At 39.2% G+C, this 23,777-nt stretch overlaps 1 protein-coding gene across 2 annotated transcripts; it reads right to left on the bottom strand.

Annotated features, from left to right (window-relative positions):
• Window positions 1-1,742: 1,742 nt before the first annotated feature.
• Window positions 1,743-22,240, bottom strand: agpat3 (1-acylglycerol-3-phosphate O-acyltransferase 3). Of its 2 annotated transcripts, none has more exons than XM_056388695.1 (10): window positions 22,034-22,240; window positions 11,099-11,156; window positions 10,636-10,866; window positions 9,938-10,107; window positions 9,593-9,754; window positions 7,845-7,998; window positions 7,642-7,744; window positions 5,715-5,790; window positions 5,103-5,301; window positions 1,743-4,894 (listed from the first exon to the last, which is right to left on the bottom strand). In XM_056388695.1, exons 3-10 carry the CDS (start codon window positions 10,811-10,813, stop codon window positions 4,803-4,805), a joined length of 1,134 nt encoding a protein of 377 aa, XP_056244670.1. In that variant the 5' UTR covers window positions 10,814-10,866; window positions 11,099-11,156; window positions 22,034-22,240; the 3' UTR covers window positions 1,743-4,802. The 2 variants fall into 2 exon arrangements, with proteins under 2 accessions (XP_056244670.1, XP_056244671.1); XM_056388696.1 differs by lacking the exon at window positions 22,034-22,240 and adding an exon at window positions 21,165-21,246.
• Window positions 22,241-23,777: the final 1,537 nt, after the last annotated feature.

The following is a 23,777-nucleotide window of genomic DNA, read 5'->3' on the forward strand; positions in this document are numbered from 1 at the left end:
AGCCTTCTGTCTGTGGCTTTAATTAGAGGAGAGGCATCGCTGAAGGTATTTACAGCTCCAGACCTGATAGACAGTGAAACAGTGTTGAGTAACCTTTGCAGATAATTTTGTAAACTGCACCCATGAGGCCAGCTCACTTTAAATCTTGCTCTGCTGTAGCTTTTCATCATTGGTACATTTGGTTTTAGCCTGAATGCATGGTCCTGTCATTCAAAAGAGCTATTGCAAAAGAACAGAAGAGCATCTCAGCCATTTCTAAAACTGAATGTCATAGTCATCATTTACATTATGTACACATTTATACAGTCTATCAACACCCTGTCACACTCTTGTGACTATACAGTGGCAAGAAAGAGTAAGTGAACTCTTTGGAATTACCTGAATTTATGTATACATGTCTTAAATTACGGTCAGATCTTCATCGAAGTTACATTAATGAACAAACACAATCTATTTTAACTAAGAACACACAAATCATTGTATTGGTCTTGCCCATACTGAAAACATCATTGAAACACTGACAGCATATGCTGGAGAAAGTATGTGAACCCGTTAATGACATTAACAAAAGCTGCTGCAAAAAAAACATGGCTGCACAACTGAAGTTTGCTAAACAGCATCGACACAGCACAGCGCAATTGGGAAAAGGTTTTATGGACTGGTGAAAGTTAAACTGCTTGAGAAGAACATGCAACACTATGTATGGTGTAAGAAGAGTGTTGCTGCCGCTGGACCTGAGCAGCTCAGTCATCAAGGGGAACATCAATTCCCAAGTTTATCAAGGTCTCTTACAAGATAATGTCAGTGCGGCTGTCCACCTGCCGAAGCTCAGTAGAAGTTGGGTGATGCAGCAGGACAATGAACATAAACATACCTGCTACAGAAAAACAAAGAAAATCTACCTGTTGGAGCGGCCGGGTCAGAGCCCAGACCTCAACCCCGTATAGATGAAGAGGAAGGACCTGATGAGAGCCGCTCATACCAGACATCCTAAGAATATGTCTGAGCTCAAGCAGTTCTTTAAAGAATGGTCCAAAATTCCTCCTGAACATCTCGCAGCTCAGATCAGCAGCTACAGAAAATGCTTTTTTTGAGGTTAGAACTGCCAAAGGAGGTTTGAGTAGTTATTAAATTCAGGGGTTCACTTAGTTTTTCACCAGCACCGTTTAGGTTTAAGGGTTGTTTGTGTGATATTAGCTTAGGGAAACAGTTTTTTGTCTACATTCGTGACTTAGATGAACATCAGATCACATTTTATGACCAATCAATGCAGAAAACCAGATCATTCCAAAGGGTCCACAGACTTTTTCTTACCACTGTACACCCAAAATGTCCTGTGGGCATCTGATGGAAAATTGGTTCATGTCATTCAAAAGGTCTACTGCAAAAGAAAAGCTAAATACATCTCTACAATTTCTAAAAGTGAATGTGACATTCATCATTTACCTTATGTACATATTTTCAATTTACAGTCTCTACATACTGTCACACTTGTGACTTTATACTGTAGCTTCATGGAAAACTGTGGCTGTGTCATGATGAAGGGACGAAAATGGATGCCAGTGTGCCTCAGTGAAAATGGCTGTTGATGAAGGAGAAAAAACATGGAAGGAGGAGAACATGTTTAGTGTGGATTCAGCTACCACTGCCCCTGTTATTGCGCTGAGCTACAATCCTTTAATCCAAACTGCAGTGCAAACAGAGAAACTCACACAAATCCAAATAAGTCGAAAGAGTAAGAGTTGCTTTGTGATTAAATCCTTTAATATTCTCAAGTGTTTGAATTGAAGAAAACATAAAAATAGCCTTAGAAAACAAAACAAAAGCTGACGCAAGAGGTGCCACTAACGGACTTATATTTGAGGTTTAAAAAACTGTGTCAATTTCTAAAGGTATTTGGTTCCAGTAGAGAATTCAGAAAAGGAAGAAAGCAACCACAAGTTACACTTATATTTCTTTACTGAATAAAAAACATCCAGTGTAAAAAGTTTTTCTAAATTTTTGTTCGAACTTCTCAGAATCCTTTCTGTTTTGGAAAATGATTTTCACTGAATGACAGGATGAATTGGAGTGCATTTGTAATCTGATGCTGACTGTTGGGGTTTAACAGAAAACGGATAAGATAACCGGCTAAGATCCTAAAGCTTTTCACAAATATTTGAGGTAATGCAACTCCAAGTACTTTTGTGTAAAAAAATGTGGATTGATTACGAACATGACTTTATCTATTCTCAGCTCTCTTTATTTCTTTATGTTAAAACTTTAGAACAAGTCACTTGACAACTAATCCCAGCAACTTGCTTGCTATACTGGAGGACATTTTTCACATTTCAATCCTTCACTACAACAGGGGCTCAGTTAGCTTCTACATTTACACACAAAAATTAAGCAGCACTGTCTATTAAGGCTTGCATGAAATCTGCCTGGGTTGAGAAAACTCTACAGAAAGTACACAACATATCGCTGCTGAGGAGTGATGATCCCAAAAATTTGAACTGACTAGACAAAATAAGTAGATTAGATCAATACTACATGTGGCACGGGAGGGCAGAGGGGAAGAGAGAGCAGGACACAAAATATCCCCTCCACATCTTGCTACCATTGTTTGTATTTGGGGACCGGGAAATGTGATCCACTCACATGCTGCAGCAGCAAACGTTTAATTTGAGACAGTTAAAAACAACCAACTGTTCTAAAACTGTGAAATGTATGAAACCGAAAGTGCATCAACAAAGGCTAAGTGTCGCTGTGCTGAGTTTCCAGAGAAAAAAAGTTGCCCTGATTATGGAGTGTAAGCAGCTTTCTTTAACTAATGACACTCTACAGTTACAAAGACGCCTTCAACAAGCCAACACCTTCCTAGCTTTCCATTTTTAAAAGGACCAACACCGGTTTTTCAATTATTCATACATTTTAGGGGATCAAACCAAATGAATGTGCGCTACTCCACCACACATTGCTGTAATGGGAGGAAGAGAGGGTGAGTATCCAAACATAACAGAGGTAAGAGGTGGGTGCTGTCTTAAAGGGCTGGCGAATAAGCAATCCCTTGCCTGAGCAAGCTTGATTTAAGGCAAAGGTTAAAACATTACTACTATATATCTATGTCAGGAGAGCAAAATCATATTTCTAACAACTGTGAGGCTACATGAAGACAGTTGGTGACCTTTTTCTGGATTCTGGGTCCACTGCCATTCAACAGCAGAGCGGTCACATCAACCCGAGCAGTGTGAGCTGCCTTTTGACTGGCATCAGAGGGCAAGTGGTATGTTGAACTGCTTCAGTGTTCAGACTGGGATTGCTGGTTGAATAAACATCACATTTAGGGCGTCAGACATGGTCCAGTTATGTTTAAAAAATGAATAACAGCATGTATGCAAATTCCTATTTGTGTAAAGCAAGTGAAAATAGGAATGAGATTGGAAAGAGAATTGAAATGTTTTAGAATGAATCTGTGGGTGTTGGTGCTGCGGGCTACAAATGAGACCTGTAACAGATGGTAGGTATCCTTGATAAGGACAGTTTTCACATTCAGAGCCCTTGTTGTAGTTTAACAGACACCAGCATCTCCAAACCAGGATGTTAACGGGTCAATTCACCAAGATCACGAGATTAAATAAAAAAATATTTTCCCCACCTTAACCTTGTGATATCTAGCCCTGGAGATGATGTGGGATTTATATTCTGAGATCTCTGCTCTGAGGCTTCTGCTCATAACCTATTACAATGGAGGTGAATTGAATGTTGCTGGTGGTGCTCAAATTATATAAAGTGATATTTGAAAACTTTGAGTAATGTCGCTTCACAGAAACAATCTGCCAACAACTTGGATAATTGATGATGGTGGTGTGGACAGTTTTCGCTACTCTTTACATTCGAAACATGGTTTCTGATGAAAACTGTCAGTAATTATCCGAGTAAACTCAAACGCCGCTTCTGAAAAGACGCGCTGCTGTGAAATTTTTTCAAATATACTTTAACAGTGATCTGAGCACGATTAACAAAATTTGATTCACCTCCTTTTTTTTTGGTATGGTAGTGGAAATCTCAGTGACACTTATCTCAGACCTTGAGTGTATAAAAACCAAAACCATCTGCATTGCTAGATACATAGAGGTTAAAAGGTAATTTTTTTGGGATTGGGGTGAATTGACCCTTTAAGATTAAGGAAACCAGGCTGGGCCTCAAGGCACCGGTTCCCATTACAAGTCCCACTTAGTGAAAGAAGGGAGGGAGACGTCCTGCATACATACTACAGATTGCTGTTGCAGTAACGTGATGCCTCTGGATTGATGGCAAGATTAAAAAAAAAGATCAGTTTACGGATTGGTTAGGGGTTCTGTGGGCATAAAGAATGAGCACGCCCCCACTCCCTGATTGGCTGATGACTGTGACAGGGAAGTGGAGGTAGGTAGTGCAGAGCAGAAAATGGGCGGACTGGATGTCCATGTGACCTCAGACTGGTTAGGAGCTTGACCTCGGGTGTTACCAGGATTTAATGGGGCTGGGATAAGGACTAGCTGGATTAAGAAAGATGCAGGGGAATACGGTACTGCATCTCCCCCTCCTTTTGATGTGTGTTACACCAGAGAGCTTGAACCCCCAGACCTTCCATGCTCTCTCTCAAACTAGTGCCATTATTATTTCTAAGTCTGGTCTCTATTATGTTTTCACAGCTGGGTCTCATCCCCGGCCTACCAACTGACTCAACAGTAGGAGGAGAATGGAGTTGGGTAGTGGTGAGACACCGCAGGGCGACCACACAGAAACGGCCGTACACGGGAGGGGCGGGGTGACACACTTTAGTTTTGTTTCTTGGCCTCCTGGTTGCCGTAACTGGAGCCTGTTTTCTTCACCTCGGTGACCCCTATGAGGCGACGGATAGCTATGGAGGCTGGAGAGAGAAGAAAGGAAACAAAAGTGAAGTGAATGAGGACAGCAATTCAAATGTTAAACAACACAGAGCCTTTAGCAAATTCAAGAGCGTCGAATCAAATTTCTTTTTTGCGATGTCTCCATGAATCAGTCTCCAAGTCAAACCCCACGAGAAAGAGGATGTATTGTTTTTCATTTTAAGTGTCACTGGTGCAGAGTTTACCCACCTATGATGAGGAATATGATGAACCCAATGATGAGGAGCGGGGAGCCACTGACAACCACTCCACAAGCAAATTTGATGAGCGGTGAAAGCAGCAGGGTGGCCCAAAACAGGAAGTTCAGCAGCGTCCATAGTCGGCGGGGTGGGATTATTGTGGGTCCGGGGAACTTGCCTTCCTTGTTGTAGTATTCCTGTAAGGCATCCTGAGAGGGACAGGAAGAAGAATGGAAATCATGTATCATGTATGCCTTTGCTCAATTTGACCTGAAAAGAACACAGAAACCTCTTTTATATTGGCATTACACATACTGTGCAGACATTAATAAATGATGAAGTGAAGCATCAAATCCAGAAATAAATGTTCTCACAAATCCAACATTTCCAGTCAACATGCAACAGTTACAAAAATGGATAACAAAGTTAAAAAAAAAAGCCTGATTAGTAGTTACTAATTAGAGGGTAATGAGTGTGTTAAGTGTCTGACTGTAGTTTACTGGAGTCTACTTGTTTTGGTGTAAGGAGAAAAAAAATCTCAAACATTTTAAAGCACTAGACAACATGTACAACTTGTCCTGTTTGGATTTTGATCATGTATGGAGCCTTTAATCAGTCTCACCTTCTCCTGGTAGAGCTTGTGCAGCCAGTTGGCACACTCTTCCTCATTATCTGGGATATCCTCAACAGAGAACCGCCTGGGTGGGAAAGAGTAAAGAATTGTATAGAGCTGAATACACATTTGGTTCCAGTGTCATTTACAGTTTTAGCCTTGATGGTCAGAAATGGCCACATAATGAATGTATGAGAAAAATACAAAGGACGACACACTATATGGAGTATGTCTGGGGTAGACAAAAACACACAACAAAACAGGAATGGAAGTCCGTGACAAACATTTTGCTTTGATAATTTATGTTGCAATTTGTGTGGAAACAGCAAAGAAACAGACATGAAAAATTTAGATCAGATGGTGGATGCACAAAAGCCGGTAATTTAAATTATGCACAGAGAGCTGAAGGTGAGTGACCTTTGCAAGAATGATGTGAACTTGATGCAAATCTTACTCATGGCACAAAATGTGCTTTTCCTGTTTATTTCTCCTGCTCACACACATTAGGCCCGTGGTCAGCTGTAGAAATTAATCTTGATCACAATGACTGCACCACACATGCAAACAGCCCTTGGTGTACTATATGTATACATTTGCGAAATTATTAAAAGGACTTTTAAGTTTAATTCACTGACCAGGGATGCACAGAAGATTTAGGCTCATTTAGCAGCTGAATGTGTATGAACACCACGACTGAAGACCATACCATAGGAAGTATTCTTACATCGCACAGGCACTACAACCTGAACCTAAGAGCTTTCTATGTAAACAAAGAAACAACCTGGAAATTATGATATAATGGACAATAAGGTGTAAGATACATTTCATGGTCAGTCTCATCAGGATGACAGAGACACTTTCCATTTTCCTCTCAGCATGCAACAGAAAATGTTTCATAATAATACACTACATCAGATGTGGCCTGTTATGGCAGTCTCTCACCACCAGAGGACTCCCTTGCCGCAGCATTGTAGATTATCTTTATTTCTGCTGAGTGATTTCAGTCTCCAAGTCTATATTTAACTGACTTTGGTCTGCTCAACAAAATTCCCACAAAACTAAAAGTATTTTTCTAATTCAGTTATGCTGTCCAGACAAAAGATAATGCTTTTTCCAGGCCTTTCAGTGGGAGCCATTCCAATCTGTTTCCATTTCCTGACCAGCTCTTTAATCAGGCTACATCCACACTAATGCGTTTTCATTAAAAAAAAAAAAAAGAATATCCATCAAGAAGAGTGTTTTAGCTCAGTATAATCTGTGTCCATACATGCCTGAAAATGCATACTACATTAACATTCATATACACTGGGTATGTGCAAGCTGGTGTATACAGGAAGCAGATTGTCTACGCTGCCGTTGGTTAGTTGCAGAAAATACTACGAATGAGGAACAGCAATGGCGAAAACATTTAACTGCACAGATTTTAACTGAACATTGTGCAATTCATTATCCATGTTGCATTCACTACTGGTAGTCGAGGCTGATGCCGTTTGTTTTCGTCCAGAAAAGGGACGCATGATAGTAGAGTGTGACGATTCAGGGAAGGACACGTCATGACTGCTTAAGACCCAATCAAGAAGCAAAGGTGGCTTTGTTTTCATAAGTCTTGGTTTTTACAGGCTTGAAAACTCATAGCTAAAGTGATGCGTTTTAAAACTGAAATGTATTAGTGCGGATGTAGCCTCAGTAAGAGTGCCCTACCCATCAGAGTTACTGTTCTGAAACCATAAACTTGCTGGGAAACTAGCCAACACTCTGAGCACTCTCACTGTCTCTTTCATTGTTATAGGACAAAAATGCAATTGGAAAGAGGCCAAAGGTTTAAAATGCATTCATCATCTTCCACTTGAAGAGATTCAGAACACCTGGCAGTGTAATGCATCATTACTAAAATAACTGAAGACAGAAATAAATGGATGGTTTTGGTGGCACTCACCTTACACTCATGTCAGCTTTGTATTTCTTGCCGTTGACGATGCCCAGGAGAGTGGGGGTTTGGTTGTCTTTGAAGTTGAGAGTCACATCATACACAGCAGTTACTGTGGAAAAAAAATCTAATTAAAAAAATCTAATTAAGAACAAAAAAAACTTGTGTTTTGAACGTGGTGAATTTTGTGTGTGTGCATTTGTATACACCACCTGTGCCCTTAAGACACTGCAGTGTTGTGGTGAATCCTTTGGTTCGGGGGAGGAGGTGGTATTTGAGCTTGGGCAGGCCTTTACTCTCTGCAACCTGCATACTGATTTGGTGTTTTTTCTCTGTAAAGCGGGTGCCCTCGCAATACAGCAGAAACTGTGGAGGGAAAAGAGCTGTGTTACTAGACACACACACACACACACACACACACACACACACACACAACACACACACACACACACACACACACACACACACACACACACAAACCTATAAAGTGACCTCCTTTCTGTTGTCCCATCCACTACCCTTCTTCCGCTTGGCTGAATTACAGATCAAGTTAACCTCAATGTAACACTAAAATAAAGTCACAGTCTTATCTCACTGGTATTAATGCAGGCAGGTGGACGACAGCTCTACCAAAGACTTAAGTTCAGTTAAGTTTGTTTATCTGAACACAAAAAGCTATGTCATTAGCAGTGGCCTGATACTTGATTTAAGCGGTAATTAGATCAACTGCTGATCTGCCTAATCTCAGCTGGCAAAGTGGTTGAGTCACTGTGAAAATCTGTAACACAAGTTGCTTTACACCTTCAGTAAAGATCTACAACTAACAGCAAGACATGCTGCCACTAGGTAACATGGCTGGACGTAAAGCACTTAAAACAGAAAAGAGCCGTTTTGAATCACAGAGCAGGGTGAAAGCCTACTGACACTCCAGTCCAGTGCAGTTCATCAAGTTTCACAGAGAGAAAAATAAACAGACTGTGCCGTTGAGAAATGTCAAACACAGCTGGTGCACACAAAGAACTTGATTTGTGCACCACTGAGAAACTGGGCCCAAGGGCAGCATCTCGATCTCACTGTATTTTGAAAGGGTAAGAGTATTTTTTCTCTATCAAAGCCAAAGAACTGCCATTAAATGATTAAGAATAATTCCAGTTTATCACAACTCGCATCTTATTTTTGTGGGTTTGGCTATTGTTTCTATTGGTAACACTGTATTCACTGAGGTAGTAGCTGAGATGTTGGAACACAGGTTAGTCAAACTTGCAACTTGTATGACTAACTTAAATAAATCTCATAATTTCTCTGATCATTTCTTTTTAGCCACATCTCCATGTTTGGTTGCTGTCAGCAATGATGATTCAAACAGTAACACTTACTTTAAGCCCCGCTATTTAACGTTTATTAAACTGGTTTTTTAACATACTATAAACACAGTTGTAACCATATGTAAGTTTTTTAATCTGTCAACAATTGTAAATGTTTTTTTACTGCATCTGCTTACAAACTACATTATGTAAATAATATGTAAATTATGTATTGTGTTATAAACCATTTTATTTACCACCAATTTATTTATGTTTTGTAAATGCTAAATAGCGGTCTAGCGAGAAGGAGTTACTGCTTAACCAAGAAAATGAAACCCAGGAAACTGGAGGTTCCTGGGAATAAATAAACCACCTTATCTACACAGTGCATTTAGAATCCTAAATGGAAATAGTCATAATTATACTTCACTACACAGCAACTGCATGACTGTTTTTTTCTAAGAAGTCAGAGCCTAGAGGACATTTCAGAAACTTGACTGCGCAACTGGGATAGAGTTGACTGACTTCTAAAGTACCTAATATGGTATTTATGTAAATGTTTGTGTACAGGAATTAAAATAAATCTTTTTTTTAACCCCTACACTCACACACACGTCAGATGACAGACAAACCAAGAACATCTGACATGTACCTACCCACATATATTCAGGGTAGTCTTTGAGCCTGCTCAGTCCTCTGTAGACAGTGTTCCGGTCCTCCTCCCACTTTCTTTTGCAGAAGACTATTTCTAGGAAGTACCAGGTCCAGCCAATCAGAGGAACCTTCAGCAGCTCATGTTTGGCTAACACTTTTGAACTCTGGAGAGGAAGGACAGATGTTTGTTTTAAATAATGAAGCCTGGGTTTCTCACAATATGGACTGATGTCATTAAAGGCACCATATGATGCTGATAAACGTTAATACAGGGAGATAAATATGTGTGTTTTAGCATATTTTTGATACACAAAAATCCTTCAGTCATAATTTGCAACATTACTAACCCCTAAGATGCCATATCTTTCACACATGGTCCAGCCACAGAGGAAGTCAATTTCATAGTTGTGGTTGAGGATGATGATGACATGCTCTTTGCCAAACTTGTCCACCGTAGCCTGGTCGGTGTATAGGGTGCAGTCTGTGCCCGACCACCACTCCAGCAGCATCACCAGCTCTGCACAGAGATCACAACACATTATGTGCATTAGGAAGGCACTAAAAGCACTTAATTATATCGAGAAGAAGCACTACACCTAAATTACTGAGCCAAAGCATATTTTCTTCTACATGTCAGGTTTTCTCCCTTGCTTTGTTGAATAATGAGTGATTCATATTTCAATATTCAGAGAATTATAATCAAACTGTGGATTGTTTTAGCACTATTTTGATGTCTAGCTGAGCCTTGTTAACCAATGCAAGCAGCCATTTGCAGCAAAAAGCGCTGATAAACACACTTTACACTTTCTACCCAGCAGCAAATGGTGTATAGATGAAATTTGTTGGGTCCTGGTGCCATCGTAGATGAAGTAGCTAAGGACTAAGATATTTTTTTCACAACTAAAAGGAATCGTATCTTAGACAGGTCCGACAAGACTACTTGGTACCTTTTGTTGTTTATGTATTTTGAAATATAAAACTTGGTATTTGCATTAAAAGAAAAATATGTTCTATGGGAACAATATAGTAGGTATCATCTACTCACGGCTCCAGAGGGAGTAGGAGAGCCGGCAGTTGATTCTGCGGTAGAGCTGTTTGTTAATCGGCCAGAGGATGCAGGTGCAGAGCTGGATGAAGTTTATGATGAGGCCGCTCACCACAAACACAAAGCCCATCAGCAACTGCAGGATAAACAAGCTCTTCAGGTAGGCCAGCACTGCCATGGCTGAGGAGCCTGGAGAGCTGAGTGGGCTCCTCTCTATACACTACGACCAACCTGAGAGGGGGCAGAAACAGCAGAGGCAGCGCCGCAACAATGAGTACAACTTTAGTGAGAGACGTGGACAGAGAACAAAAGAGCATGAGGGAGGAGGGAGAAAATAATGGGAGGACAGAGTGGTAAACAATTAAAGAGTTTCATGGGTCAGTGTAGACAAAAGGATGTGGCCTGTGTAAGTCTGTGAGCGAACATGCTTTCAGAAGTTCAAAAACAATGCAGCGTTTCTTACCACGGTGGGATCCTTTTACAAGCCGCGTCTACACGGTCCTTCGGCCAATACCACAGACCTGGGAGAGACGGCAGAGGAGAGGTTGAGGCAACAGTGGCAGGGGTGACATGAAACATGAAAGGCCACAGTTGAGTGTTATTACAGCAGAATTTAATAAACGTTTGCTGTGCTTGTTTCATCAAACAGGTTGAATTGGGTTAGCCAATGACACAGAAGAACCAAAAAGAGCCTTTATCATTCAAGTTCACATGAACCAAAAAATAAAGTGACAGGATGGCTACTGAAGTACATGCATTGTGACTATAGTACTGTTGAAATATCACATTAGTTTGGTTAGTGAGTTTTTATTGTCCTGATATTGACCTCAGCAGCGCAGTGGCTCAGTGGTTAGTGCTGCTGTAGATCAGTCACAGCCAGTTACATCTTAATAGATTATAAAAGTTATTTTACAAGACGCAGAGTAAACAACAATTCTGCATAATTCAGCTTTAGGGTGTACATGTGGTCATTATAGCATCTCAAATGTGAAAATCTGCAGCTTTTTTCATTCCAGTTTTATGTTGGTTTAAATCAAAAATCTTTGGTTGGTCAGACTGAATGGGCAATATGAAGACATCATCTTCGACTCTGATTAAACTGATTAACTGGTCTTGAAAATGTAAAGAACAGTTGCTGCAAAAGATGCAGGGCTCTGCACCATATGCTGCCAGTAATGCTGTCCACCATGGAAAAAACAAACAAACAAAAAAAAACACTCCACAGCAAGTGGCAACACTCAGTCAGGGATGGACAGACACTGTTTACATAGCTGCTCCCGGCAGTTATTAAATAGTAATTGCATGTGTCGGCCAGGAAATCCAAAGTGTGGGATTACTTCAAGAGGGTAAAGAACGACAACAAGAAGGTGATGTACAAACCCTGCAGGCAAACATTCACCTATCATTTTGTGGACCTCAGACAAGTCTTATCATTTGAAATTAACCTAATGTTAGCTACTTGCATGATGGTTGTTCTGATACCTTCAGAATCATTACCGCTTTTGCCGGTCATCAAAAGGCAGCTCTCTTTCTGCAACTTCAAAAATTTATATATTAAAGGCTCGTTATTACAGTTTGTATTTCTCTGTAATGTAGCACAGTATTAGCAATGTTACTTATAACATTCCTTCTCAGCCCAAAAATAAATATACTTAAATAATTACATTAATATCCTAATGTTGACGTGATTAGTCAACTAATGGTTTGAACTAATGAGTATGAGTTGACGAGGAAAATCTTTGGTTGGAGGCAGCCCTACATGCTACCAGTGTGAAGGTTAAGGGTCTGTCTGGGCCTGTGTGAGTGGGTGCTCCAGTTTCCTCCAACAGGTGAACTGGAAATATTTAATTGCCCCTTGGTGTTGATCTGACTCTGTCTATCTGACTATGAATTGCAGCAGACTTGGGACCAGTCTAGGGTGTTTCCATGTTCAGGCAAAGCATGCTGGGACAGGCTGAACAAGCATAAGCAGATATAGAGAATGAATGGATGGGAAAAAAAGATTGATCTGTATTATGCAGACACCTGCCACAGACATAATGTTTATACAGTTTGTGAGCAGTCAAAAGACCAGCTGTCCACTAGATGCTGTTTTGTTATATAACGTCTCACATTACATGATATACACTCTACTTGTTTAACCACTGTCACCATAAGACTATCTACAGAAATATCAGGCAGTTTTGTTACAAGTGACGATTACTATCAATGGGGCTCATTCACCAATATCTACTTAAATATTTTCTTAAATTCTTTAAGTTGTTCTTAAGAAAGCTATTAAGGAAACTACGACAGATTCATGAACGTGTTCTTAAACCACAGAACTGTGTGCACCTGTGTTCTTAGATTGATGAATGCCAATCTCCTCGTAAATTAAAAGCGTGTGCCAGTTGGCCCTAATTAGCATAGGTAAATGCCCGAAAATGCACTTAAAAAGGGCACGAGACGGAAGGGACGTGTGCAGACACAGACAAAGAGATATCGTAAGGGAAAGTTGAAGAAATACCAAAACGATGACCTAAAGACAGAGCATGAGAATCAAAATGCAAAAGGAACTTCAGTAGTTCTGAAGTGGAGGTAATGCTGCAGGAAGTGAGCCGCAAATGAGCGGTTAAGTGTTAATGTTAAGTAATAATGCTTTAAGTTATTTTAGAAATATATTATAAATGACAAAAGTGTTATTGTAATTTAAATAATATAATATAATGTAACAGAACAGTAGAACAGAAGAAAACGTAATAGTCAGTGCTCTTGAGTGTGCGTAGATTCTGTTCTTACATAAGAATGAATCCTGAGTAAGAAAACATTGGTAAATGTCAGAATCTTCGTAAAAAGTGCGTAAGTGGGTTTTAAGAAGAAATTTCTTCTTAAGAATGGTTGGTGAATGAGGCCCAATGAGTACCCATCAGGATGTCCGTAGACCAACTGGCCTTGGTTGGACTGTTCTCACATCTGCACCAAAGCCCATTACAGTGTAGGTCAAGCCTAAAGCTGTTCTGAGAAACATTTCTAATCTGCCTCATGAGGAGTTGTTCCTTTACAGACCTGTGTACAGATCTGTGGTCGACAGGGCCTTCACTTGCTCCGTTTAACATCACAGTATATGGCTATATCATATATTTATATGTCAAAAATATATTTGAATTTCTTCTAAAAAATTTTAAAATAAAAATAAACTAACCAGATAAATCTAATGATCATCAAAAAAGTCTTTATTAACATAAAATCAGTGTCTTCTTAAACATAAAATATCTAATAAATGAATAAATAAATAAGAGTTAACTCTAAAACTGCTTGAAGCAAACACCTGTGGTGAATCAGACAATTTCCCTATGAGCAAGGAGCACTTGATTTGATTCACCACCGCATTAAGAACGTAAGAATAATGCATAAATATTGCACTTAATGAAGTTCAATTCATTGTGAAAGCTAAAACGTGTTTGCTCCTGATTGTTATACAATTGACTGTGCCATCATGTGTACAGTCACCTGCATTCACTGCTACAACTGTGTCAGCAAATCAGCAGAAAAAAGAGGCTTTCTGGTGTTTGCTTTTTAGAACAACAGCCTGCGAGCTAGACAACGAGGGAGACACAGAAACACTGTGTGCCTGCACGTCACTCTGACATAACGGTCTTCAACCACAGACACAGTCTTGTTCACATGGCCTCTGTGATGACTACTTTCTTGTTTCTTCAAATATCATATTACTTTTTTCACAAGTGGAGCTACATAGAACAAACAAACACACCCCTAAATGTCCAGTGCAAGAGCAGATATCCAGTTGTCATCTATTTGTCATACATGGATAACAATGAATGAAATCACTGTTCATCAACAGGCACCTGAGCTTTATCTATTCTAACAAATTACAAATCCATGAAGCCTGTAATCTTCAAGCAACCTAAATATATTTACAGACATTTTTACCATATTATATTCCTTTAAGAGCAAACCAATAACTTAAAATCAAGCCACATAGTTGACACAAGGCCAGTTCATTGTAGGTAGACAACAAGTCTTATCTAGTGCAATCAATCCCTCTCACAACACTGCAACACAATACACAGAATAACAAAATGGCTCGGGTGTGAAAGGAAGGAAATCTTACATGCACATCCACAGAACTTCAGTTGAGTCTCTTGGGCCAACACACATAAAAATGTTTCTAAATATCTGGAGTTAGGACACGCTGAAGTGGTGAAATACTGTCACGTGTGCATGTGCGTCAGGAGTCACCTGATGGTTCTGATTATCAGTCCATATATCCACAGCTGTCTCTGCATTATGTTAGTGATGTGACCTTTGTTCTTACTGGGAGAGACCGACTGGGAGGGGGATAGTTACACTATTGCACATTTCACTTGCGGCTCCGGTTACATTTTTGGAAGGGTGGCAAGCTACAACACTACAGAATCAAAGTGCACAGAGTGTATTAAATATGCAGCAGATGACTGCTACATGTATAATGGAAGGTTAATGTGTTATGGACAATACAAAAGGAAGTCTAAAATGTGTGGTAAATCTCTCACAGTCAGTTCCTATAAGGTTCTTCACCCTTATAGTTCCTCTGTATTTGTCTACAGTAACGCTGCTTATTATTGACTTGACTGCAGCATTATCTTCTGTATAGGCTTTGCCCTGGGCTGTAAGATCCATTGGTAGATCAGACGGGGAATCTTTCAAAATGCTCACATCTCCCACACAACTTCAAACTGTCTAACTCTTGGTATTTTGTTTCTGGAGCAGTTAACAAATTTCCTGATTGTCAGCCTTAGTTCATACATTGATGCATTATTGGGGTAGGAATAACTAGCAATGGCCAGAAGATAAACACACTTGTTATGTATGTGACTTAATATTGTAAACTACTGTGTCACTCTTGTTTTTGACTGATTTTGAGTTTTGGGTGACAGCAAAAACAATGTGACAGAGTTTCATCAGATTATTCACGCTGAATAATCTGAGTTTCTGTTTGTTACTTATGCAGACTTCATCTAAGGAATAAACTTGTTAACTTATTTTTGAATGTTTTCCCTTCCCAATCAGCTGCTGGTTTCAGTTCACATCAGTAAGTCTGAGCCTTGAAATTTGCTAAAAGACTTTTAAATTTCAGTCTGAGTGCCTGGGCCACAAGCAGGCAATGGAGAAGTTAAAAGTTGCTGTGACAACAAGCAGCAACTCTGTGTGACAACTAAGACAGACATGCCATGAAGTGTGTTATCATTTCCCCCCACACTCTTAATAACCACACATTTTCTCTCATGTTGTAACGCAGTCCTTATCTCACACGTGTCTTACCATGTACTTTGTGTGTATTCATGCCACCTCTAAATGTTAACTTCACTTTGCAACATACAACTAAGCAGCACTCAGTATATTTGCTTTGAGAATCAGTATTTACTACATAACCAAGGTCTTGTGAGACTGTAGTCCAACCAAGTTCAATCGTTTTTCTTTATATTCACGAGTACATACTTATATTCATCTTTTATTCTTCAGTTTTGCTTCAAATGAAATACAGCCCCACTATTTAAAGAATGTGATTTATACATTAATTTAAAGAGATGTGGTTTGTACCTTGATGTGTTTGCATTTTGGGGTAAGGGACGTATGTACACCACTAACATTCAAATCTGACTTCTCTTTAAATGACAGCTTTACCCTTCTTAACCATACAAAGGTTCAGAATATCTATTTTTGAGGTTGATACAATAAATATAATACATAACATAAAGATATTTGATAAAGGACTCTTTAAGTTTTGTTATAGTTGTAACCAACATGCTTTGTAGGGCTAAACGAAAAAAAAATCTATCACGTTGGTCTTATTTTGGCAAGAGTCACAATTTAAGTTAGGATGGTCATTTTTGCATTTCAATTTCACTGACTGAAATATATAAAAATATATATAAAAGTATATATATAAAAATATAAAAATGATAATGATGTGATTTTTGTTGGGTCTTGTACCAAACTAGCATGTTCCTTTATATTTGGAGAATATGATTTGTAGGCTAAGGCTTCTCCGTAGCACCACAATGATGCATTTATGGTACGATGTCAAAAAAAAAAAACATTGCACCTTCTGTGATTCAGATATTGTACATTTGATATTTCGATTAGCTGTTCAGCCCTAGTGCTTAGTAGGACAGATGAAAAGCTACAAGCGTTCTCTCGTTGACAGCTTTTCAAATATTTCTCAAACAAATCTTGGACATTCCTGGACTACAATTACCTTTTCTTATTGGTCAACACATACAGCCACTTGGCTGCAATAAGAAAATATCAGCTGACAATATCAGCTTGCTCTTCTAAGGCAGATTGCTATAGGCCTTATAAAATATTACAAAATTCTGTTTACTTGTTTTTCATCTTTCTACAGAAAATATATTGACTATGACAATGTATTTATGCAAACAATCAAATAACCATGCCAAGGTAAATCTTTCTCTTAACCACAGGTAAATAGCTCAGGCCAAATGTAACTGATTGGATCAGTGATCCATTTTAGCTATTTGGGTTAGTAGTTCAGTATTAAGACTAAGCAGTAAAAAGCCACTTTTAACAAAATGTTCACACTTGACCTCCTCTCAAGTTCCAATCATCACCAATATTGATCTTAAAAAGACCATATCTCACATCCATATCACATCATCTCACTAATTGTTTCCTGTAGTGTGGTGGTTTAATCAAACTTCATATATTCCCTTGTATAGACCATATTTCCTTTGTATTGAAACACAAGGAGTATTGAAAAAATACACTTGGTTTGTCATGGAAGTCGTCCAGAGTAACAAAGGTTTGACTGTAGAAAAGAGCCAGTGGTGGTCCATCTCGCTGAGGGTGCAGGGCCCACCTGTGACCCTACTCAGCCTAAGGGAAAGATTAGAGATGCTGACTGGGTTAAAGCTGCTTAAGGATGGACAGCTGCTTCTGCTTTGAATCACTTGAAAACAGCTTCCATGCAAACAAATAAATATGGCTTGCTATGGCTTTCCCATATGGGAAAGGACTAAAGAAATCTACCTTGACAGCTAAACATTGGTAAAGGTCAACCATATCTTGCCAGGTACCATGCCTTTCTTATTGTTTTAATTCTAAAAATGTCATTTGCCTTGCAAAGGTCTGCACTCCACGTGTCATTGTGAACAGCTGAGCTATGTGCTGGAGTTCTACGCTGACTTTTATCTCTTTTACATGTTCTTATTAATCTAGTTGTACCCACTCCAGCCTGCTGCGGCCACAAGCTAAACTACATCTCTCCCATTTAACTTACCAGTAGACATAGTAGGCCATTGCCATGACCACCAACGCCCCACAAATTCCAGTGAAGATCATCACAGCACTCTGGTTCAGCATTTTGGCTCCTGGTATCTCACCAAATCAAAGCCAGAATAAAAAATAATAATAAAGGCCTGCAGAGAGCAGCGGATAGTCACAGGCTGCCCTGCTTCATAGCCATGATAATCTTACAGAAGGAAAGAGATTATGATGATGACAGCAAGAACACAGCCTGATCCCAGATCTGCTGGAGGCACTGCCTAATCAGATGAAGACCAAAGAATTTCCTATCGCCAGAAAAATTACCAAAAAGAATGGATCTCCATTGAGAGCAAGTGCAAATAGAAAACACAGAAAACTCCTAAAGGCCCAAGTGGATTCTTATTAGAGCCCACTAATGAAAGCTAGATAGACTGAAAGAAGGCTCACTTCTGGAAGGAGGGAGTCACACATGTACTCTAAGCAGTGTCTTACATGCATTCCCATCCTCTAATCCAGTGGATCAGATTAGTGCTGATTAGCAGGCTATGGGCACCCTGGATGTGTCACATTTCATTAACATTAACAAAGAAGAAGGCTGGGCTCTGCCCAACAAAGGTGGAGTTAGCAGAATGGCATCTGTTATACTAAAGTAACCAATCATTATGCAGAATTTCTTTCTCACCTTGCCATTGGCCACCTATTGGTAATGTTTAGCATTAGAAGGATGTGATGACCTCAAGGATAGGGTCAATAGTTTCTTTAAACAGTCACCTCTTGTGTGTTGCCAAGCTGTGCTTTGTTTCTCTTTGGTCAAGTGTAATTAGGAATGAATTAATCCAACGCCTGGAAATCAGATTTTCATCCTCCACTCTCACTCCCTATGTCTTCCTGACAGTACCTCAGGTACTAGAAATTGTTTACAAACAGATCTATACTCAGCCACAAAAATATGGCAAACAGGGCTTGTGGGCAACCCAACAAAAGCCTTTGGGTTCTTGCACAGAGCTAATGTCAAATAAGGTTCACACAAGCTGACAGGGAGTCACAGAAATAAACTGTCAAGCATTTACTGAAGCAAATAGGTCAAAGGTTAGAGTACAGTCCTGAGGGCTTGCCACTGGGCATTAAAGCTAAATATAAATAGAAATAAAAATACATTGTGATAGCTGGACAATGAAGGTCATTCATGTTTCAAAGTAAGACGTGCTCTCAATCCTGCACATAGCACCACTGTACTACCCAACACTCAATAGCAATTTCAGTTGTACAGTTGTATGTTAGGCAAAGTGTCACACTTTGAAGCCACATCACTTATTACCACCACAGCCAAAAAATTACTCTTGGTGTTGTACTTGGCAGGTAAAACAATACTAAAACTGATCGTAATTCCTTTGATTATGAACAAGCCTATCCAGAAAGCAAAATCATGGACATGGAAGATGAAACAACAACAGGAGAGACTTAACTTGCACTTGACTTGAAGTAAAATCCCAGTTTTGTAAATATTGGATTTCACACTTTATAAGATAGACTCAACTTATCACTGTCATGTCAAAGTAATGTATGGCAATAATACAAGCAATATGCACAGTGCATTATAATAATATATTTATTTGGTCATTATTGACATAGTGACATTGAAAAGACCAAATCCAGCAATCATTCGACCTGACTAACATGCATCACCTATGTAACCATCTACTGTTGTCAGATACTGTTTGCCTTAGGATGATATAGTACTTATTAAAATAATCACAGTGAATGTAGTTTATTCCTCTCAGCAGCGTAAACATGGAACGGTGTCCTCGAGCATGCTCAACAACATCAATCCGAAACAAAAACTACTTTCCGGAGATCAAAAATGCAGAGCAAAATTGCAGAGTTGGTTCAAATCAATTTTAAAAAAAGGATTTTATATTGAGAAAAACATTCCATGCATGGGCTCGACAGAGGAATTTATATCAGAAAGGACAGAATATATTTAACAAATGAGGTGAAGTGCTAGCTGACGTGGAATGGCCTTGCGTCACATAAACACAGAAACACATAAACCTTGCACAGTTCCCTCTGGGCTCCGTAGCCACAGTGAGAAGACATGACTGATAAGAGTTGAAAATACATAAAGGTATTCCTGGCTGAAGTCAGCAAAAAATAATGGGACTAACAGCAGAAAGAGGAGAAGGAGGTAATAGGGGAAGATGCCAGAGTGCTTGAATATTCAGCCACTATGTTTTATATGAAAGGTCAAAGGTACTTTGTAGTTAACCAGATTGTCACAAAATCAAAAATGTGTTAAGAGGTTCATTAAGTTACACATCACTAGTGTGGAACCACAGTCTAAGATGGAACTCTTCAGATAAAGGTTTATCTACACGAGTATGTCTCAAAGTCCTAGAGGCCTCTTCACATATGACCTTTAAACGCACCAAAGCGTACTGGGGTGGCTTGATTAACAGATAAAGGAGTATGTCACTGGACTTTATACCAATAGAGCATTTGTATGATAGGCATGACTCAGATATACAACCTGAGAAGATTTCAGGTAAACGCCTCAATTTTGCTGCCAATGCCACGCAGGCATGTCTTACTAAGCGATCGTTTCTGTTAGCACTGGGTTTATGAGGCCAAAAATGTTATAGCTGTCTAACAAAAGAAAGAAAAACTACAATAAATTACAACAAGCTTATTGATAAGGAGAAACTTAATCACTGGGGCAAGAAAGACTTGGTAAATATAATAGTGATAGTGGCCATTAGGGGTCCCCGTGGTCAGCAGGAAGAAATCATCATTATCACAAATGCTGAAGACATTAGATTATCTCTACAGAAAGTTAACAGAATTTTATTTTAAAAACTGGCTATTTGTTTTAGTCATTTCATTGGATAACCCAAAACAGTATACATACACACCCCGTACATAATAACTTTTGACTTCTTACAAAGACTCTTATCACTTGTAACACCCAGCACTACAGCAGTCTACATATCTTCCTGTCAAGATCTTGAATTCAGACACATATAACATGTGGCTCTACAATATCTGTGTGGAACCAATGTGCCAACATACATGTTTCCATTTAATATCCATTACTGCTTTGTCAATCAAGCCAAATGCTTTATCAGTGGACTAGCCATATAAGGCTATAGTCTAACTTAACTGCGTGGGCAGAACACTCACAGCATTAGTGATCACTGATAAAAATAAAAAACAGTTCACAACAGAGCTAGCAAAATGTCAGGAATGATCACGGTAACAGTACTTGCCTGTTTCGCACTGTTTGCCTCGCTGGTTAAAACTGAGGTTCAAGCCTAAGGTTAGCACTGGCTTTAGAGAGCCGCAGACTTGAATGAACTCCAGTAACCTTACGTCTGGTGTGTGGTACGACGCAGGTCAAGTCGGAGCCAGCTGGCGCACATGACGTACAGCGGGGCACAGGCGGCTTGCAGTGTAAAAGCAGTTTTTTTTTTTTTGTTTTTTTTTAAATGAACCCAGTGACACTTTACCATCAACTCTGGCATGCCATGGTGTGTGCTACTTCATTATCTACCCGGCTTAGTTTTGCAGCCTCATGGTCTCTGAATTAAAAAGCACAAGTGGATTACATGCATCAGTACGGCATGGCTAGCTTACTAAAGGCTCAATAACCAAGCAGCCAGCACGTCCAGTGACTGGGCTTATCTTTTGACACACATGTCGTAAGCTAGCAGCACGGAGAACTCAAAGTTGCAAACACAGATCATTCTATATATTACACCTCAGGAAAGAGAATTAACTAGCCCGTTTAACCATTGATATGGTAGACGGCAAATAAGTTAACGCTAGCTAACACCTGCCTAAACCTGACGTTAATGAGGAACTCAACCGAGCAGCACTAGAAGGACAGAGACAGCTGCTAACGGCACACGCTAGCATGCTAACTTAAAAAAAAACAGTGCGGCTATGGTAATAATTGTATTTGAGGAGGAGGATGAAGTCGGCTAGTTTGACTGTTCAGTTGCAAATGAGTGCCAAATTTCCTCATATACATCATTTGTCAGTAGTCAACTGACCTGTGCCGCTTGCTAACGTTATGCCATGCTAGTTAGCCAGCTAACGTTAGCGGTCAGTATCAGTAACAGTACTCTGAGCTTACCTGAAAAAATATTCACTTGGGGGTCGGTAGATTTTGTTATACTTCTTCGCTGCTTTCTGGTCTTCAGGGCAGTGAAATAACTCTGCTAAGGAGACCTTCCAACTTCATCCGTTTCCTGAAACGCAATAAAAATGACTTGAGGTAATGCGATTTGCAAGAGCGCTATTGTTTGTCGGTTAAAGCCCCACATTTCCTCAAAGCCCATCTGAAGGTAGCATGTCCTACATCCGGTCCGGCCCCTCATTCATTTTCACAGAAATAAATAAAATGCACAGTCTGTGTTTTATTTATTTAACGGGCCTTAGCAGCCCTACAAGTTCAAGTACAGGTAAAAGCAGAATAAGTATATTTACTGAAATAAGCTACATAAATTGCCAAATATGACTGATTTCCTGTGACCAACTAGCCTACATCAGTTTATAGAGCACGATATTACTTGAACAAGTGAGACTTTCTGTCATATATAAATTTCATTTATGAAAAAGAAAGTATCCCCTAAAATGAAATTTTATATACAGTGCCCAAAACATGCAATATTAATTGCATGTTATCCACAGGTAACTTTTTTTTTTTTTTTTGCATCATCTGCAACATGATAGCCTCTATTGAATATAAACTGACAGTCACCCACGACCTCCGTTTTGCTACAGCACTGTAAATCTAATTCTAAAACATTTAGCCTTTAATTGCATAATTACACTGCAAGTGTCTGGTGTCTATTTTTCATGACTTTCCATATGAATGTGTGTACAAGGCATACATTTTAATTTAAAAAAAAAAAATTTTTAAACAGACATTTTTCTCCTGATTCTCAACCTTGCACTTCAGTGTTAAGTTGTCCTTTCATTCCTTGAGTAGGTGTGCCTGTTTGATTAACTTTAGACCAATTTAGCCCTCTGCTGGTGTATATGCATAGCTGCATCTTAAGTTGTTTTTGAGACAAGCTATGGGAGCAAAATACTGTTGTACATAAACCCCCAGGGCCTTGTGTGACAAATCTAGCATGACTGTTGATAACATATGGCATTTTATCTTTCTGAATTATCAAGATAAGACATGTACCACTCATTGTCACAAATTCAACCCATCTCTTTCACAAAACCTGGACTTTTTCAGGCACATTGCCTTGCTAACTTTGTGTATTCAGGTTGCAGGTGGGCAGACATGTTGGCCCGTCTGGTTATTTGGGTTAATGCTGGCTATTCATACTGTGGATTAGTGTTGGCAAAACAGGGCTGTGTCACCTGTCCCTAATCACACAATAAAGTAAGCACCCGACAAGACTTTCTTCCTTTCTTCTTCACTTCTTACACTTTTATTTTGCATATTCTCTTTGGAAATTAAAAGTAGTAAGTCTGAATTCTCTATTCTTTTTACAATTTAGTAGTAATTTCATATTTGTAGATTAAATTGTACCAATGTAATTGAATTAATTATTTGGTACATTTTAAATTGCTATATTTAGTGTTAATATAAACACAATCACATAGGTTTAGTTTGTTTTGGATTGATGATGGATGCTTTTTCCCTCTTTTCCTCCAATCGCCATTAACATCATACAAAGTGAACTTGATGATATAAATTTGTATCTTTTTACATTTACAAAAGGAAAAAGAAACACATGTTGTTATTTGATATAGTAAGATGACTTTGGGGAACAGTTAGCTTCCACATGTGCATGTACATTTCGGTTGAATTCTCCTACACTCCCATTCATAAATGTCCTAAAAGCGCAAAGGTACCA

This window comes from Seriola aureovittata, chromosome 11 (genome assembly GCF_021018895.1).
Source record: "Seriola aureovittata isolate HTS-2021-v1 ecotype China chromosome 11, ASM2101889v1, whole genome shotgun sequence".
NCBI lineage: Eukaryota > Metazoa > Chordata > Actinopteri > Carangiformes > Carangidae > Seriola > Seriola aureovittata.

Bases quoted from the DNA above. Each gene is read 5' to 3' on its own strand.
- agpat3 (XM_056388695.1), bottom strand. From the start codon at position 10,813: ATGGCAGTGCTGGCCTACCTGAAGAGCTTGTTTATCCTGCAGTTGCTG. The intron at 5,791-7,641 runs GTGAGTGCCACC...TTTCCCACCCAG, and splicing joins AAAGCTGACATGAGTGTAAG to GCGGTTCTCTGTTGAGGATA. The intron at 5,302-5,714 runs GTGAGACTGATT...TGTCCCTCTCAG, and splicing joins ACAAGCTCTACCAGGAGAAG to GATGCCTTACAGGAATACTA.